Source organism: Syngnathus floridae, chromosome 1, assembly GCF_059516105.1.
Source record: "Syngnathus floridae isolate MCC-2025c chromosome 1, RoL_Sflo_1.0, whole genome shotgun sequence".
Classification (NCBI taxonomy): domain Eukaryota; kingdom Metazoa; phylum Chordata; class Actinopteri; order Syngnathiformes; family Syngnathidae; genus Syngnathus; species Syngnathus floridae.
In genome coordinates this window covers 27,300,439-27,319,980 of record NC_142413.1, presented here as the reverse complement: position 1 = coordinate 27,319,980, position 19,542 = coordinate 27,300,439, and the positions used below count along the sequence as shown (strand labels likewise).

Below are 19,542 nucleotides of genomic sequence, written 5' to 3'. Positions count from 1 at the left end.
TTTCAATGTTCATTCATCAATGACATTGACGTAGAAATACAGTAGTTTACTTTTCTATTTACAGTACTATACCGGCTATTGTGATTTTTTTACAGTAATGCTTCGACGACTGTGTTTTTCACTGTAATACTTATCCTACTGTGATTTTGTCATGTTCACGAAGTTTAACTGTAACAACTACAGCAAGCTAATGTAAAAATCATACACGATAAGGTCACTGTGTTTAATACAATAAGTAACTGGAGATTTCACAGCCATTTTTAACAGTCGACGTTGACAATAAAATTACAGTAAGTTTACTTTTCTATTTACAGTACTATACTGGCTATTGTGATCTTTTTACAGTAATGCTTCGACTACTGTGTTTTTCACTGTAATACTTATCCTACTGTGATTTTGTCATGTTTACGAGGTGTAACTGTAACACGTACAGCATTCTACTGTAGTAATCATACACAGTAAGGTTACTGTGTTTAATACAGTAAGTAACTAGATTTCACAGCAATTTTTAACAGTGTAGGACATATTAAATAAACAAAACAACCAGCTTGGCGAAACACAAGGGTGAAACAAAATAATCACTCTCTTGTGGGCTGTTGATGGCCCCCTTTGCTACTCAGCCCTGGCCTGGAGCCTGTTTTAATTTTAAAGCCATTGCGGTCCTTGTTTCATCATTTGTGGCCTCTGCGTGTCGCCAACAGCTTCTACAAAGATAAACTCAATGGACATTGGGCACCACCCATTGTAGAACTTGGGATTACCCTGTAAAAGAAATATGAATATGGGGAAGAAAAAAATAACGACTACCTGTAAAATAGTTTTTCTTTGCTGTATCTCATGTCAGTCGCACATTACGAACATGAAGCAATCGCACAGGAACGAGCAGACAGGTTTTTTTTTTAATTTACCAGCGCTATCAGAGCAGCCTTCCTGAGGGCCCTCTGCACGAGTTGTACGAGCACGCATATTGGACGTTGTCATTGTCATTTGTGTACAGTCTACAACAGAAAAAATGTGTCAACATTGAGAACAGCCACCACATCGTAAGCCTTCATTGTTGTCTTTTTTTAATCTACAGTACATATGTCAAACTAATCATAACTGTCCATGGTCTTCAAATCAGCCCCTCCCAACACAAGACTGCTTTGCAATCTGTATACAAGGATTTATGAACAGTGTCTCAGAAGAGTGGAATTAAAAGTACACAAAATTGAATAGAAGACTTTTTTTCTTGTAAATCAAGCATAAAATAACTGAAAAGTCAGTAACTTTGACAGAACAGCAATCAAACCAAGCAGAACCCTACAGGTTCCATTTGTAAGCTATCAAGAGTGAGGGAGGGACATCTAAAATTTTGACTAACCAATTCCATGCTTAATCATTCTGCCATTCAGTCTTGCATCCTGTTTGGCTACTCATACAGTTATAAACTTTCAAAAATATTTTATTCACTAGAGATTTTATTTACTTAAGAAAACCACTACCATCAACATTTAGCGACCATTAACGTTACGTAACGTACGTAATGTAATTTAGGTCTACACAGATACCTAATTTAGACGTCTATTTTAGGTCTATAGAATAACCTAAAATAAACATCAATATCAGGTTACAGAAATAACCACTTCACATGTACAGATCAATATGGTTGTTAAAAACAAAGCCAAACAACTTCTGTACATTATTTATACAACTTACAGGTGGTTGAGACTTTAACATTTTGAAATATGATCATATTTGATGTTTTTAATTTAGACGTCTATTTTAGGACTATATACATAGACCAATTGTAGACGTCTAAATTAGGTCTATACATAGACCAGACGTCTAATAGACGTGTATGGCTAACAGGGTGGTTGTCCTGCCTCATTCGTGAAAGGCTGGCTGCCGCACTTCCCGTTTTGTATGCAGTGATGCACCTTGCTCGGAGGAAAGCCCGTCCTTTCAGCGTGTATTCAAACACCGTTCTCCTGTCACTTATAAACCCGCAAAGTAGCGCATTCGCAAAAGATGAAGCGCAAAGTGGTGAGGGATCACTGTATATACAAGTAATCCCTCGCTACAAATTCAAAATAAATCTTTAATAAAGTTGCTCACACGCCAGCAGAACGCAGGGAGTGTCCACACAATCGCAGTACGTACACTTGTACCTTTTTATAAATAAAGTTCTTATACATACACACAAACACACACACGCACGTGCACACACACACACACACACGCACACACACACACACATCGGCGGTCACTCGAGACGAGTATGACTGTCTTCTTCTCGGGGTCGTCTACTTGTGGGTCCGCAGGTGGGCTAGAGGCCGATCCGGGATCCACATATTTTTGTGCAGTGTGGCCAGGGGAAAGTGGTGGTGGGTTGTGGTCATGCCGGAGCCCGTTTGTTAGGGTTTTACAGAGTATCCTTATCGTATGATTATGTTGGAATGCAACCGGTAATGAATCCCATTCTATACAAGGTCGTAAAACACCCCCTGATATGTTTTGACTAGAGCACAAGGGCTTCCTATTCAGTCTACTCTTGCCCCCACTCTTTCTCTTAATAAATATGTCCTTGCAGTTGGGAGAGCTTCAGACTTCACTCCTTCAACGTGTGAGCTCTCCACCTGCAGGTGTCTAAAAGGACTTACTTGTCTCCCGTGTGGTTCTTGCAAAATAAGTTGGAGTGAGCAAATCTCTAACACCGTTTTTGTCTTTCCTTACGGAGTTGTCGTTTGGTTCCTGCGACACGGCGGAGTTCCTTTTCGTGATGTGCTGCACCCTCTTGCACCTCTGCCCTCCAGCAGTTCCTGTTCAAGGCGATGCGCTCGCAGTCCTGCGATGTTATTTGGAATTTCTTGAGATTGGTCTTGAGGTCGTCTTTGAAACGTTTCTTTTGCCCACCTGGGGCTCGCGGACCTCTCTCCAGCTGGGAGTATAACATCTGTTTGGGGAGGCGGGTGTCAGCCATGCGGATGAGATGTCCTGTCCATCGGAGTTGGTGCTGCATTATTAAGGTGGTGATGCTCGGTATCCTGGCTTCCTCCAGAACGCTGATGTTTGTCCGTCTGTCCTCCCATTTGATTCCGAGTATTTTCCTCAAGGTTCTCTGGTGGTGTTGTTCAAGAGCTCTTAGGTGCCTGCTGTAGGTTATCCATGATTCTGCCCCATAAAGTAAGGTGGGGAGAACCACAGCTTTGTAAACCAGGAGCTTGGTGTCAACCCGGAGGTCTCTGTCTTCAAAGACTCTTTTCCGGAGTCTGGCGTACGCTCCCCTGGCACAGCTCAGGCGATGGTTGACCTCAGAGTCAATGTCCGTTTTAGAGGAGAGAAGTCTGCTGAGGTAGGGGAAGTGGTCAACATGTTCAAGTGCAGTGTTGTCCACATTTATGATGGGCAGAGTAGATGGCTGGTTGGGAGGGGGTTGATGTAGCACCTGGGTTTTCTTGATGTTCACGATCAGACCCAGGGCTCTGTATGCTTTAGCGAAGGAGTTCAGGATGCCCTGGAGGTCTTCTGCAGAGTGTGCTGCAATGGCATTATCGTCTGCATACTGGAGCTCCACGATCGTGGTGGTTCTGATCTTGGTTTTGGCTTTGAACCTGTTAAGGTTGAAGAACTGCACCAAATTGGGATTCCCTCTGGTAGTTCTTCGTCAATGAGCTGGAGTATGGCGGCAATGAAGACAGAAAACAGGGTGGGTGCAATGATGCATCCCTGTTTGACCCCTGTCTCTACAGTGAAAGGCTCAGTCAAGGAGCTGTTGTTGAGCACTGTGGCTGTCATTCCGTCATGTAATAATCGCAGTATTCTGACGTATTCATCCGGGCAACCATACCTCAGAAGGATGCTCCATAGGGCCTGGGGATCCACCGTGTCAAAGGCCTTTGTCAGGTCTATGAAAGCCATGAACAAAGGCTGTTTATGCTCACGGCATTTCTCCTGGAGTTAGCATGCTGTAAAAATCATGTCTGCATTGCCTCTAGATAAGGGGTCACCAACCTTTCTTAAACCGAGAGCTACTTCCTGGGTACTGATTAAGGGCTATCAGTTTGACACACACTTCTGAAATAACCAATTTGCTCAATTTGGCTTTCACTATGTGTTATTATTGTCATTTCCAGTTCCCATGTAAATGTGATTTTAACAAGAATAGCAAAAATACAGTCAAACCTTGGTTTTTTACCACAATCCAATCCAGAAGGCGGTTTAAGAAGCGAATCGATCGCTTTCCGAATCTATTTTTCCCATTACAAATAATGGAAAATGTTTTAATCCGTTTCAAGACAAAAAAACCCACGCCTTTTTAAGCATTTTTTCATTTGCGCATATTTGTCCGATCGCGCAACTGCAGCGCACCGCCGAACGCGCAACCGTAGCGCGTCGCCCACCGCGCAACTGCACTGCGCAGGTCGCATTATTGTGACAGAGCCATCGCTGAAATTTAGAAAATATTTCTAAAGCCCTGATGTACTTTCCAAAATTTAAGTGGACCGAAGTACGCAGGGAGCTTAATTTTGTCCGATTGCGCAACTGCAGCGCACCGCCGAACGCGCAACAGTAGCGCGTCGCCGACCGCGCAACTGCACTGCGCTGGTCACATTATTGTGACAGAGCCGTCACTAAAATTTCGAAAATATTTTTAAAGTCCTGATGTACTTTTCAAAATTAAAGTGTACCTCGGTGCGCAGGGAGCTTAATTTGGTCCGATCGCGCAACCGCAGGGTGCCGGGCGCTCACTGTCGCATTGCTTTAAGAGCGTCTTTGTGTTTTAGGATGGCTTTACTGCTCCCACTTGCTTTCTTTGGAGGCATGATTAGGGGTTATATAATCCTCAAAGTAACGAAAATACAATAACAATGAAGTCAGTCAGCATCCGGGCCGCGCGGTCGGGTTTTCTCGGGTCCTCCCGGCTCATCTCGCGAGGTTCGACCTCCGAATTTAGTTTTACAACCGAAGCAAAAAATCTCAAATTTTTTGTTTGAATTCCGATTTGTTCGAGAACCGGGACGTTCGAAAAACGAGGTTTGACTGTAAAATATAAAGATGCAGCTCACTGACAAGTGCCGCTATTTTAGCTAATTTTAGAACAGTCCTGCGGGTGACTCATGCGGTCCTCACGGGTGACCTGGTGTCCGCGGGCACCGTGTTGGTGACCCCTGCTCTAAATGGTCGAAAACCGAACAGCGATTCTGGGAGAACTTCCTCAGACAGTGGCAGTAGGCGATTGGCAAGAACACGAGCAAGTACTTAGCCCTCTGTTAAAAGGAACGAGATACCCCTAGAGTTTCCGCAATCCGTTTTGTCCCCTTTCTTGAAAATTGTCAGGTCTAAGTACCATCAGACATTATTTTACACACTGAAAGAAGAGAAGACAACCAGTATTCCTTTTGCTCGCGAGGAGAATTACGTAGAAGGCCCAGTTACAGACCTCCACCAATTCTGGACTCCTCTTCCGCTATCTCTTTTTATTTTGGGTTGCCCTGGTTACAAAAGGCGTTGCTACACTAAAGGGAGGGGAGATTGTGGCTGTAGCAACGCTGATTAGCTAACTAAAGAATGTTGTGTGGTGCGAGGCCTTGGCCGATTCGTGACCCCAGCAATGCAGAGTCTGTCCTTAGTTGGTTGGCAGCCTCGTCCTAGGCTGCGATCTCCAAACGTGCTGGGTGCCGTGTCCCTGTAAAACAATGCTCTAGACTTTCTTGCTAAGTTTCATACAATAATAATAATAAGTAAATAATCAGATACCTCTCGTGCAAACACTCCAACAAACATTAAGTAAATGTGAGATAACTTGCATGAAGTCTACTTAAACATTGAGTAAATATGGGATAACTTATGTGCAACTACTTCAACATGTATGTGTCAGTGTCTGTGTGCTCGCCCCTCCCTTCCTGTGTCTCTCAATCTACGTACTAATCACAGTCACCTGCCTCTCGTTACCTGTCGCATGTATTTAAGTCCTGTCTGCGTGTCACTCCCTGTCGGATTGTTCTCATCTTTTGTCTGCAGTCTGTTCTAGTCTTGTTTTGTCTTTCTGTTCCGTTATTTATGTCCATAGTCGAGTATCTATAGTTTGCCTTTTGGGTTTGCTCAATAAACCCTGGTCCAAGCTGCATTTGGTCGCCCTGCTCCATCCGATCCATGACAGTATGTCTTTTCTGTAACACTTTATATCAAAGAAAAACTGTCCCGGTCAACAACAATTTGTGAATAGAAACTACAAGGTTTAAAAGAGATTGAACTTCTCTCGAACTAAACAAAGAACAAAGGTATTCTGTTCATAACTAGTGAGGGCCTTTCACAAATAAGAAAGGAAGGGAGTCTAAGAACTCCCCGGAGCTAGACAGAGATCTTTGTTTAAGCAAACATATGAGGCCTCCGGTTCAGGCCGACCAGCGCTTCTGCAAAAACAATTATTCCAACAAAAATGGTCACTATAAGAGCGTCCCTGTGCTCCGAGGGGAGTACTTCTTTTTGCCAGACCTTCAGAAGGCGGGAATGGAGGTGGCGCTGGCGCTCTGGTCCACCTTTCTTTAGGATCTCAGCTGGGATCCCATCTGGTCCAGAGGCCTTGTTGTTCTTCAGGCGCCTGATGGCATCTTGGACCTCTGCTGAAGTGGGAGGTTCACCCATGTCTTCCCTGATGGGAATCTGAGGGATGTGACTGAGGAAATCTGACTGAGTTGTGCTGTCACGGTTGAGGAGTTCCTGAAAGTGCTATCTCCACCGGTTGTTTATGGACTCATTGTCCTTCAACAGCTCCTGCCCGTCCTTAGAGCGTAGGGGGTTTTGGTTGCGATGGCTTGGGCCGTAAACAACCTTAGTAGCGCTGAATGATGATGATGATGATAGAACTATATTCATCCCACAGTGGGGAAATTCACTTGTCACAGCAGCGCATATGAGTGCAAGAATAATACGAGTGCAAGAATAAAACAAGTGCCGGAATTACAAAAAAGGGTAAATAACAGACAAGGACAAACACAAATGCTGCTAGTAGAGACGAAACACATTCATTTTATCAGGTGGCATGCATGTTGTAAAGTCTGACAGCAGAGGGAATGAAGGACCTGCGGAACCGTTCCTTCCTACACCGAGGGTACAAAAGTCTGCCGCTAAAGGAGCTGCTCAGGGACCGCACAATCTGATGGTTTGTTTAAATGATGAATTTAAGCTTAATCAACATCCTCCTCTCACCCACAACCTCAATGGAGTCCAGGGCACAGCCCAGGACAAAGTTCGCTCTTCTGACCATCTTATTCAGTCTCCCTCTGTCCCGGTCAGTACTGCCCCCACCTCAGCAGACCACAGCGTAGAGGATGGCTGAGGCCATCACAGAGTCATAGAAGGTCCGGAGGAGAGCCCTGCACACACCGAAGGACCAGTCTGCCAAACTCTGGATTTCCAGTGACTTTTCTGTCCACCAGGAGTTTTTAATCTGCCTCACCCGGCTCTGGACGTCAGTCTTGGCTCTGGAGTGAGCCTGTCTCTTTGCTTTGCAGGTTATGTCATTTTGCCAGACACGAAAGGTTTCCCTTTTCTTGGAGATGAGCTGTTCTATCTCTGTGTCGTTCTCATCAAACCAGTCCTGATGCTTTCTGGACTTTTACCTGAGAGTGGCACTGCAGGTATCAAGGATGGAAGACTTGAGCAGGCTCTAGTGTTCTTTAATGTCCTCAGGGTATTCCTGATTGAGGCTTTCTCCAAGAGAAGCCTGAAACAGCTGCAGGGCGGCAGTTTCGTTCAGGCTCTCAAGGTTTAGTATCTGCTGGCTCAGCTTCTTTTGCAATCTCCTCTTCCTCTTGAGTCTGATGAACATCGTGGATCGTATCACGCGGTGATCTGTCCAGCAGGCCTTTGAATCCATCATGGGTTTTGTGATGCTCACATCGCGCTGATCCCTGGCTCTGACAATGACATAGTCAATAAGATGCCACTTTTTACAGTGAGGGTGTCTCCATGAACCCTTGAGTTTGTTATTCTGGCGAAAGATGGTATTGGTGATGGTAAGGTCGTATTGAGCACATTTGCTAAGAAGCAAAACCCCATTGGAGTTGATGTTTCCAATGGTGCCCTTCCAGAGATGGTGGTCTCGGCCCACTCTGGCATTGAAATCTCCCAACATAATAATCTTGTCCTCCTTGGGGATTTTTGACAATACTTCATCCAGACAGGCATAGAAGGCCTCTTTTTCTTCCTCATCGGAAACGAGGGTAGGTGCATAAGCACTAAGAACTGTTGCCGTCTGGTTGTTGGCCAGCACCAGACGGAGGGTCATCAGGCGCTCACTTATTCCCACAGGGAGTTCAGAGAGCTGACTGATCAGTTGGTTCTTGATGGCAAATCCAACCCCATGGATCCTAGGCTCATCTGTGTCCTTTCCTTTCCAGAAGAAAGTGTATCCACATTTTTCCTCCTTCAGATGACCTTCCTCTGCCCGTCGGGTTTCTGAAAGAGCAGCTATGTCAATCCGGCATCTTCTCAGTTCCCTGGCAATGAAGGCGGTTCTCCTCTCCGGCCTATCACTGGTTACACTGTCCATTAGTGTGCGCACATTCCATGCTCCAAAATTCATGTTTCTGTGTTTTTGACCGCATATTGGTGATCCCTCTGAACGCGGTAATCCAGTCGGGAGGTTTGAGGCAGGCTATGTTTAGGGCACCTTTTCTAGCCCCTTCCCCGTCAGGGGTAAGCAGAGTGGATCCTAAAAAGGGCTGCTCAGTCATGGATGCAGCTGCCACAGAGCTCTTTCTGCCTCGGTCCAAGAGCCCAACGATCATCTAACATCCACCGCCTGATGTGCCAGCTTGTGACTAGGGGCTTCCAGACTTCGCAATCCTGCCTCCGTTGCCACTTACTGGTCACCACAGTACTTTAATCCGGGATGTAAGGTGGATTCCTTGAAAAAGACGCCTGTGCGTGACTTTGTTTAAAGCGGGGATACTGGTGCACAGACAGTCACCACACTATCCTTGACAGACCAGCGTCAGAATTCAGTGGCATGGAGACTAAGATGACTGGTGACCCTTTTTTGCTGCAGCCTTCATCCGCCTTCCCAGCCGTTGTGACGCCTCCCCTTAGGTCAGCCATCATCCTCCGCCTGGTCCACCGTTGAGGTCTTCACTATTTACCCATAACTGGAGCTGTTTACCCACAGCCAGGACAGTGGTTGATGGACAGTAGGGCGTGTCCACACATCGGTGGGCCTACATGCCACATCTCTGGGGCCCACCGAGATCCTGCACAACTTAGCCTGGGAATGCAGGGTGCCCGTTGCCGTGTGTGGCCATGAGGAGGCGTGTACAAGTCTTGGCAATGGAGAGGCTGTGTACCGGCTGAGGAGGCTTATGCACTCGGCTCCTTTTTTCACCCCTGGAAACAGAGGGCTAGCCGGTGGCGGTAGCTGAAAGCAGAAAAGTGTCACGACTCGTCCCCGATTGTTTTAAATGTAGGTTGTCATCGTTTCTGTCCGTCTGTGTACTCGCCCCTCCCTTCCTGTGTCAACTCACAATCAATGTACTCGCCCTGCTCCATCCATTCCGTGACAGAATGATCCGACCACTCCAGCGACCGGCGCTTAGACCCCCCTCCACCACCAGCTCCCGTCCGCGACGCCCGATCCACGTCTGTCGTCCGAGCTTGTTCCAGCGCCATGGGCTCCGCGGCCGCCATCGGACTTTGCTCCAGCGACGCCGAACTCGCAGCCGCCATCAGAGTTCCTCCCGGTGCCATCGGCTCCGCGACTGTCATCGGACTCCGCACCCGCGACGCCGGACCCGCAGCCGCCATCGGAGTTCCTCCCGGGGCCATCAGACTCGCGGCCGCCAACTGGCTCCACCCCAGCATCGCAGGACCTGCGGGCGTCGGCAGACTTCAAGTCAGCTGCGCCGGACCCGCGATCGTCCCTGGCCCCACTCTCACTGCTGCGGCGCGTGGTGGCTCCTGCTGCTGCCACAGCTCCGCCTTCTGAATGCCGCTGATTGCGGTCCGGACTTTCAAATGCCACCGGTTGCGGCGCTGACTTTCGTATGCCGCCGATTGCGGTTCAGTTTCCACAAGTTATTGCCGATTGCGGTTCAGTTTCCCCAAGTTGCCGCCGAGTGCGGTTCTGTCCCAGAGTTTCCGCCGAGTGTGGTTCTGTCCCCGAGTTTCCGCCGAGTGCGGTTTTGTCCCCGAGTTTTCGCCGAGTGCGGTTCTGTCCCCGAGTTTTCGCCGAGTGCGGTTCTGTCCCCGAGTTTCCGCCGAGTGTGGTTTTGTCCCCGGATTTCCGCCGAGTGCGGTTCAGACATTGTCACAGACCAGTGGGGTCATCTGGACTGGTGCGCTTAACCCCCACCCTCCCGCGCGCCCCGTGGGGGTTTGGTTTTTTTGGGACGCCGTCCCTTGTGTGTGTGGGGGTGTTCTGTCATGACTCGTCCCCGGTTGTTTCATATGTAGGTTGTCATCGTTTCTGTCCGTCTGTGTACTCGCCCCTCCCTTCCTGTGTCAACTCACAATCAATGTAATCACAGTCACCTGCCTCTTGTTACCTGTCGTGTATTTAAGTCCTGTCTGCCCCTCACTCTCCGTCGGATCATTGTTAATGTCGTCAGGTCTTTTTGTTTCACGCCTTTGTCGGTCAGTCCTGTTGTTGGTTTTGTTCGTAAGTTATGTCAGTTTGCCGAGTCAGTTAGTTTGTTTTCGTCAATAAACCCTGGTCTAAGCTGCACTTGGTCGCCCTGCTACATCCGTTCTGTGACAGAAAAGTGGCAAGCAAGGCAGCATGCAGCATGCACAAACTATAGGTACTACTACTCCAACACTACTGCACTGACGCATCACATGCCCTGTGTGCTGATGGAAAACACACACACACACACACACACACACACACACACACACACACACACACACACACACACACACACACACACACACACACACACACACACACACACACACACACACACACACACACACACACACACACACACACACACACACACACACAGTTTCATATTTACTATATCTATATTATTCATACATTATTTTCTGTATGTCATTTATACTACATATTAATATAAGTATTTACATGTTTGAAACTATTAGTTAATGTTCTAATGATAACATATGCACTTATATGGTTTGATATACACGTATTGATACACAAACAATGCATGCATGTTAAAAAAAAGGTGACACTACTTCGCGGATTTTCACATATCGCGGGTGGTCTTAGAACCAATTATCCGCGATAAACGATGGGTATATGTATGTATATGTATCTCTGTGTGTGTGTGTGTGTGTGTGTGTGTGTATTCATATGTCAGTGTATTCATACGTCAGTGTATGTGTGTTTGTGTGTGTTGCACATGTACATCAGTGGACTGACTCACTAAAATTAATTACTAGTGTTAAAACTGAAACTCAATCGCGAGTGATCATTTTCAAAGGTTATATCTCTTCTTCAGAAGCTCCGCGGATTTGTCGAGGAAGCAGTGAAAGTAAACGGATACAGATAGACGACTGTCGGGGAAGGCTGACTTTCTGACTGGCGGATTTCCGTTTATAGAGGTTGTTTTCTTCGCAAAGCGACGTGCATACATGCATCGGCGGTGAGGACAGACAGGGTGAGCAAAATTTTGAAAAGCGTTGAACTACGTGTGTTAGTTACGCAAATAAGATGACGTCCGAAACAAATGACGGGAGCGATAGTGGAGGGGAAATTTCAGTCCCTTTTAAATAACTCCCCCCAAAATAACGGTGAATTGACTGAAAATTACATAAACCTGTCAAAACAATCAGACATCTGCTTCATGATAAAAAAGAACGTACCCTTGGATTTCGACGCAATTCTAGACGTACACGCATTGCGATTACGCAAGCCTTTTTTGTCTATTTATGCTTACTTGTTGACCAACAGTAGCCCTTTTTTCTCAACTTGTGCGCATCTTTAAAAGTCTATAGTAGCGGTTGTTGCTCTCCGTAAATATTTTATTTGTTTGAGCAGAGGCAATGTTTATGTAAACGGTTGGCTTCATAGGGTTAAATGCTTCCAGCTTCTTTCAGTGTATTGCTTTCTCAATAACATATTGCAAGATAAAAAAGAGAGAAGTAAACTCAGATTGTCTGCTATGGTGAAACAATGACTCACCAAACAGTATGAGAGCCTTTGGGAGGTACAATATATAATGCATTTTACCTGCAGTTTCTTCTGTCTAGCTGTGGTCCCTCTGAGAGATTGTCATGGCTCAGTATTTGAGATATTTCACCACAGTGGGAGATGAGCAGCCTGGCCAGTGGGAGGATGACGAATTGCACACAGAGAGTGATGAACTGGGTCCTGCCACTGGGCAGTACCCTGAAACCTTAACCTTCAGGGATTCCCTGAAAAGACTCTACAGTTCTGCGCACTTTCAGGTATGATTACAAATAGCATGTTGCTTAATTAAATGTAGTATAGTTACATATCAATAAGGCTGCATTTCCAAAACAAGACTCAAGTGGCAATTAGGATTGTACGGGAATCAATGCAAAACGAAGAGGGGAAAGAAATCAAAATAAGGCCTCTTTCAAGTGTGGATAGAAATCATGCGTTATTTGCCAATGCAACTGTAGCATAAACACATAGATGGATACAATCAACATTGTGCGACTAAAACTATAAAAGTTATATTAACCAAATGTAAACTTGCTGTCATTGAAATATACTGATCGTGAATGTGTCAAGCCAAGTCAAGTTATTATAGTTATTTATATGGCCCTTAAAACACCTGTGTCAAAATGAGGTTATAACAAATGTGGCATTTGACAGCAAATACATTATTCTGTTTATAAGAAAATTTGTCATTGTCGACCTACTTCTTGTAGAATGGCTAATAATGGAACATGCCTTGTCTATGTAAACAGTAGTGGGTTTTGGCATGGGGAACATGGGCGTGTCGCCCAGGGCAGCATTTCTTTTTTATGTCACATGGGGGGCGGCTTGTGCCCCCACCCCACCCCCCAAAAAAATTGCGCCGCAAAGCGGTTTTAGCACTGTGTTCATCACTGTGTCTGGAATTGGCAATTTAGCGCCGACTTCAGTTGCAGCCCCATGTTTGCTAAAAAGTTGTGCACAGAGACTGAGTGACAAAGGGGAAATTCACCTGTGAGGATAAGTGGCAATCAAAAGTGGGGATCCACTGTATTGTGCAACAATATTAGTGGGCTAAAGTCCATCACACCTCAATTTCTTCCCCAAAACACATGTAATGTATAATGTAAATCCAGACCTAAAATTCCTGCACATTTTCAGAATTGTGTCAAATGGGTGATACAAAGCTATAACGTCACCCCCAGATTATGTAAAATTGGTTAAGTCTCTTCACCTCAGAGTGAGTGACAGTGTTGGGGGATGAGAAAACTGTTGACAATTGCTCTTGTCGCGTGCCAAATAAATGAGAAGACAGAAAAAGGTCAAAGCCATCACTCTTAATTTTTCTAAATTATTGCTGTCTTCAGCCAATTTTATGTATAGTATATACACACTGATAACTGGAATGTTCAGAATTGCCCCATTGCCTTTGTGCACGTTAAAAAGTGCTTCCTGTTGTGATTGCAATAGCAAGAATTGTGTATTTGTCCCTTCCTGACATTCTATTAAAAAACATCAGTGTGTAATGGAATTAGATTTTTTTTTTTTACCTTGCTTGGAAGGCCCAGGGCGTAATTCAGTGTAGAACCGATGTAGAACAGATGAGACAAAACATACAGTTTTCTTTTTTAACCGAGTGTTTGTGTATGTGTGTGTGTTGCACATATACGTACATATATCAGTGGACTGACTGACTAAATCACCTGCATGCCTGCCTGCATGAATGTGTGTTACTCCCGTGAAAATATGTATCTCCTGACATGCTCATTGCTTTTTGGTTCAAATGTGTTCAGTGTACATTTTGAAATTTCCTACTGTGAATGCACCCGGAGTTTATAGCAGAATGTGCGTGAAGTTGGCTTTTCTTTTGCTTTGCCGCGTAAGCATGTTTGGAAAAACAACAAACACAACAGTGCCACCTGATAAAACAACAACTTCGTGTCTTTATTTAAAACGAGTGTAGTACTGTCTGTAGCACAGCTTTCACATAATGTGTGATGCAGATTTTCACAAGGGTAAGTACATTGGCACAATACAATGGGTAATCTGCTTGAAGCCATGTTCCTCTTGCACACACACAGAAGGAGTCGACGAAGGCGAAAATTATTGATGGCACCGCTCGAATGGCAGCCTGTTACAGCAGCTCTGTCCTTTCTTCTCTTCTTTTAGTGTTTTGATTGTGTTACAGTGAGTTTTTTGTTGTTTTTCACCTTCTCACATCATTGAATTAGGCTAGTGCGCGGCTATGGATGTTCACGTTGTAACAGTCATAGTTTGTTCCCTACTGTTTTTGGAACTTTTTGGTGCGGCGTCGGGTGAGCCATCCATACTCGGCTCCGTTGTCTACACCCGCGATCAGCTGTTAGCCTGGCGCTACACACCCCTTCCCTGCGGGTTGCGGCCGGAGATCCCCAAGGAGATACGGCTGCGGAGAAGAGGATGCCGAGCCGGAGTAAAGTGCAGGCAGCGGAAGAGATGTATAAACCGTGCTTGCCGTCTGTCCTCATGGGAAATGTGAGATCTCTTCAAAGCAAAATGGAAGAGCTAACGGCGCTAGCCAGGACGCAGAGGGAATATTGCGAATGCAGTCTCATGTGCTTCGCGGAGACATGGCTGAATGATCTCTTGCCCGACTCACACCTCTCCCTGGACGGTTTTCAAGTGGTGCGGGCTGACAGGAGTGCTACGGAGAGCGGTAAGAAGAGAGGTGGAGGACTCGCTGTGTTTGTGAATGATAGATGGTGCCATCCCGGACAAGTCAGCATTAAGGAGCGTCTCTGGTCCAGTGACTTGGAGCTGTTGGTAGTTAGCATGCGACCCTACTCTCTCCCGAGGGAGTTTTCACATGTTATTGCTATAACTGTGTACATCCCTCCCTCGGCTGTTGCTGCTACCGCTACGAACCGGATTCACACTATCGTTTCTAGGCTTCAAACCCAGCACCCCCAATCTCTCCTCCTCATCTCCAGGGACTTCAATCATGCTTCCCTGGCCTCTTCCCACCCCGCCTTTACACAATATGTTGACTGCCCCACCAAAAATTATAGAACTTTGGACCTGTTGTATGCTAATGTCAAGGATGCATACACCTCTTCCCCCCTCCCCCCACTCGGTCGCTCGGATCACAACCTTGTCCATCTGGTCGCAGACTACACCCCGGTGGTTAAACGGCGTCCACCTGAGAGGAGGTCTGTGATGTTGTGGTCTGAGGAATCCACTGTCAGGCTCAGAGACTGCTTTGAGAGTACAGACTGGTAAGCTCTCTGTGGCCCCCATGGAAGTGACATTGACAGCGTGATGCACAGCGCATTACGGACCACATAAATTTCTGTGTGGAGACTACTGTGCCCTCAAAGTTCGTCCGGTGTTTTCCCAATAACAAACCCTGGGTGTCTTCCGAGATAAAGGCTGTGCTTAACGGGAAGAAGAGAGCCTTTGGTTTGGGGTATGTGGTGGAGCTGCGTAGAATCCAGAAGGAACTCCGGCTGAAGATCAGGCAGGGAAAGGTGAACTACGGGAGGAGGCTGGAGAAGCAGATGGGCTTAACAACGCCAGGAACGACTGGAGGGGTCTGCAGACCATCTCGGTCCATGGTAAAGGGGCTGATCGGAAACCAGCTGATGGGGACAAGGACTGGGCGGATGAACTCAATCTGTTCTTCAACAGATTTGATTCCGCCTCCCCCCGTCCCTTCACCTCGCTCTGCACCTCATTCTGCCACCTTCGACACTCCAGCCCCCCCGCCAGCTCACCAACCCCCTCTCACCCCCCGAGTCACTCTTCTGTCTTCACTCCATCACCTCGGTCTTCCGACGTCCCCTTCTCCTTTACAGATCTTCAGGTGAGGAGTCACCTCAGATAGATCAAGGCAGGGAAGGCCCAGACGGCATCTGTTTGAGACTGCTCAGGGACTGTGCGGACCAGCTGAGTAGTGTGGTCAGGTACCTGTTAAACCTGAGCCTGAACAAGGTCCCAGGACTGTGGAAGACCTCCTGCGTGGTCCCCGTACCGAAGGTGCCGCGCCCCAAGGAGCCTAACCACTTCAGGCCTATTGCCTTGACTTCCCACCTGATGAAGACTATGGAGAGGATCATCCTGGGTCACCTGCGTTCACTAGTGGGAGCGCAGCTGGACCCCCTGCAGTTTGCTTACCGGCCTGGTGTTGGCGTGGACGATGCAGTGATTTATTTACTGCACAGAACACTGCTTCACCTGGAGGAGAGCAGGAGCACTGGAAGGATCATGTTCTTCGATTTCTCCAGCGCTTTTAACACCATCCAGCCGTCACTGCTTAGGGTGAAGATGGAGAAGGCGGGTGTGGACCAGCGCCTGGCTGCATGGACAACGGACTTCCTCACCGACCGGCTGCAGTATGTGAGGTTACATCGCTGTGAGTCCGACGTGGTGCGCTGCAGCACACGTGTACCCCAGGGTACGGTGCTCTCTCCTTTGCTTTTCACCCTGTTCACTTCAGACTACCCACGACACCTCTCGCTGCCACATCCAGAAGTTCTCCGACGACTTGGCCATTGTTGGATATGTCTCGGAGGGGAACGATCTGGAATATAGGACGGTCATCAAGTACTTTATCAGCTGGTGTGAGCTCAACCAGCTTCAGCTGAACACCAGCAAGACGGAGGAGTTGATTGTGAGCTTCGGTAGGACAGCACCCATCTTCACTCCGGTGAACAACCAGGGATCGGACATAGAGGTAGTGGAGAACTACAAATTCCTGGGTGTTTGCCTTAACAACAAACTGGACTGGACTGATCACACCCACGCCCTGTACAAAAAGGGCCAGAGTCACCTCCACCTGCTGAGGAGACTGAGGTCCTTCGGTGTGTGCAGGGCTCTTCTCCGGACCTTCTATGACTCTGTGGTGGCCTCAACCCTCCCTCTACGCTGTGGTCTGCTGGGGTGGGGGCAGTACTGACCGGGTCAGGGGGAGACTGAATAAGATGGTCAGAAGAGCGAGCTCTGTCCTGGGCTGTCCCCTGGACTCCATTGAGGTTGTGGGTGAGAGGAGGACGTTGATTAAGCTTAAATCCATCATGGACAACACCTCTCACCCCCTCCATGAGATTGTGCGGTCCCTGAGCAGCTCCTTTAGCAGCAGACTTTTGCACCCTCAGTGTAGGAAGGTACGGTTCCGCAAGTCCTTCATTCCCTCTGCTGTCAGACTTTACAACATCCATGCCACCTGATAAAATGAATGTGTTTCGTCTCTACTAGCAGCACTTGTGTTTGTCCTAGTCTGTTATTTACCCTTGTTTGTAATTCTGGCACTTGTTTTATTCTTGCACTCGTATTATTCTTGCACTCATATGCGCTGCTGTGACAAGTGAATTTTCCCGCTGTGGGAGGAAAATAGTTCTATCAATCAATCATCAATCAACTTAAAAGGGTTTCCCCATGTGAGGCAGGCGGCTTTGCAAGTATGTACTCTACCGTTCAAAAGTTTGGGGTCAGTCAGAAATGGCCTTATTTCTAAAATAAAATTGCTATTTTTCAATAAGGATAACATTAAACTAATCAGGAATACACTCTATACATTGTTAATGTGGTAATTGACAATTCTAGCTGCAAAAATTTGTTTTTTAAAGCAAAATCTACATAGGCGTGCAAAAGTCTCTTTATAGCAAACAACCCTCCAGTGTTCTAATGGTCCATTGAGTTTGCTAATTGTGCTAGAAGGCTAATGAATGATTACAAACCCCTTGAAAACTCTTGTACTTATGTAATTGTGAAATCATATCAATTATGTCATGGTAAACACGACCCCAAACCTTTGAACGGTAGTATATATTTGTCTTTAAGGTAGTGCTCACGAGCTGCCTTAAAAACAAATATTGTTGCTAAAAATATATGGAATTGAGCAGTTTTTGACCTCAAAATACCGTGGGCCGAATGTTTGCGAGTGTTTGCGCACATAGCAAATTTTGGTTTATGTCAAGGTTTGTTAAAAGTTGCATAAACATTCGTCATATATGCACAAACAGTTTCAACGGTCACAGTTTTTCTCACCACCTTACAATAAAACATTCGTTACATTCCCAAACCCTCTCAAGCCTTTGCTGTGTGCCGAGATACCACCACCTTAAGAATTCATGTGAATTGCATGCCATGTGACAATCGACACTTCATGTGTACGTTGCGGTAATATTCTTCAGTTGTGCAGAGACATTACCCAGCATTGAGGCTCCTTTCCTCAATCTGTTCTGAGAGCAAACACAGCAACTGTCTGCTCGTAGCAGTGACAGTGATTACATGGCATGAGCATTCACTCACGTTACAGCTTTTTGTTGCAACACTCCGTTAAACATATGCCAAACAAACTTTTCAATATTTTTATATGAGAATATGAAAAAATGTAACTACAACTTCTGTTCGGATTTTTTTTAATCCGCTGCACACATTTTCTGTGCACTCAGGTGAAAAATGTTTTATAGTGGAATGCTGCATTCTTCTTAAATTTCCTTCTTGGTGGCATTGCTCTTTGTTTCGCCATTCTGCGGTTGTTCAGGATCTTTAGTTCCTGTTTTGCTTAAATAGAAGTGCAAGCTTCCATTCTTTGTTACAAATGCAGTCTTTTAAAACAAAACAAAAAATCCATGTATCCTATGTATAGATTTGTATTTTAATTTAAATATGGTATATTTGTATTTTTTTTACGGGTTCAGGTTCAGCCATGAGCTTCATGAATATTTTGTTTCCTGTAAACATCTCTTTTGGCTCATCATATGTTTTCCTTGTTTTGGCCTGTAACTGCAGCAATAAGTGCTCAGTACCAAAACATTACTTTCAGTCTTGTAGAGCAGGTACGTCCAACGTCCGGCCCGCGGGCCAAAGGCCAAACTTAAACTGGCCCGAAGCATTGTGTTATAAAATCAATAAGTGGCCCGCTGGCACTGCTGCGGGGACCTGCGCGCCCCAGAGCGAGCCACAGAAATAATACTACTCCTAACGGGAACACGCACACGAGCCAGCGCTCATGATCGGTTGCGAGCGTGTCTCCTCCGTCCCTTCTTTACGGAAGAGTACGGAAGAGGATTAGGGCCAGTGAAGAAAAAAAAAACGAGGGGTGACAGGATTCTGACTTTTTTTCCACAGAATTCTGACTTTATTCTGACAATAAAGTCAGAATTCTGACTTTAAAGTCAGAATTCCCAATTTTCTTCACTGGCCCTAATCCTCTTCCGTACCTCTCTGGTCAAAACCACACCACACTGACTTTCCCTCCGCCACCCCACGCCATAAAGTCAGAATTCCGACTTTAAAGTCAGAATTCTGAGAATAAAGTCAGAATTCCGACTTCAATTCTGAGTTTTGAAATTGTCAGAAATTGTGAATTCTGACTTTAAGGTCAGAATTCTGACTTTATTCTCAGAATTCTGACTTTAAAGTCGGAATTCTGAGAATAAAGTCAGAATTCT

The 19,542-nt window shown here is 46.2% G+C and overlaps 1 protein-coding gene, 1 long non-coding RNA gene and 1 pseudogene across 5 annotated transcripts in view; 2 read left to right on the top strand and 1 right to left on the bottom strand.

The window, feature by feature from the left end:
* Nucleotides 1-5,375: 5,375 nt before the first annotated feature.
* On the bottom strand, nucleotides 5,376-12,337 carry LOC148404762 (uncharacterized). The gene is made up of 2 exons (XR_015861905.1): nucleotides 12,176-12,337; nucleotides 5,376-9,848 (listed from the first exon to the last, which is right to left on the bottom strand). It is a non-coding gene; the product is annotated as an uncharacterized LOC148404762 (long non-coding RNA).
* The window catches only part of hvcn1 (hydrogen voltage-gated channel 1), a 74,057-nt gene continuing 65,823 nt past the window's right edge, over nucleotides 11,309-19,542 (top strand). For 2 of the 4 annotated variants that reach the window (XM_088392669.1, XM_088392666.1), the window contains exon 1: nucleotides 12,205-12,393. In XM_088392669.1, the coding sequence (XP_088248795.1) occupies nucleotides 12,220-12,393 (174 nt within the window). In that variant the 5' untranslated portion in view covers nucleotides 12,205-12,219. Of the gene's footprint in view, nucleotides 11,604-12,181; nucleotides 12,394-19,542 lie in introns of those variants that run through there. The other 2 variants (XM_088392662.1, XM_088392653.1) reach the window with 2 other exon arrangements.
* On the top strand, nucleotides 12,436-19,345 carry LOC148404761 (uncharacterized; annotated as a pseudogene).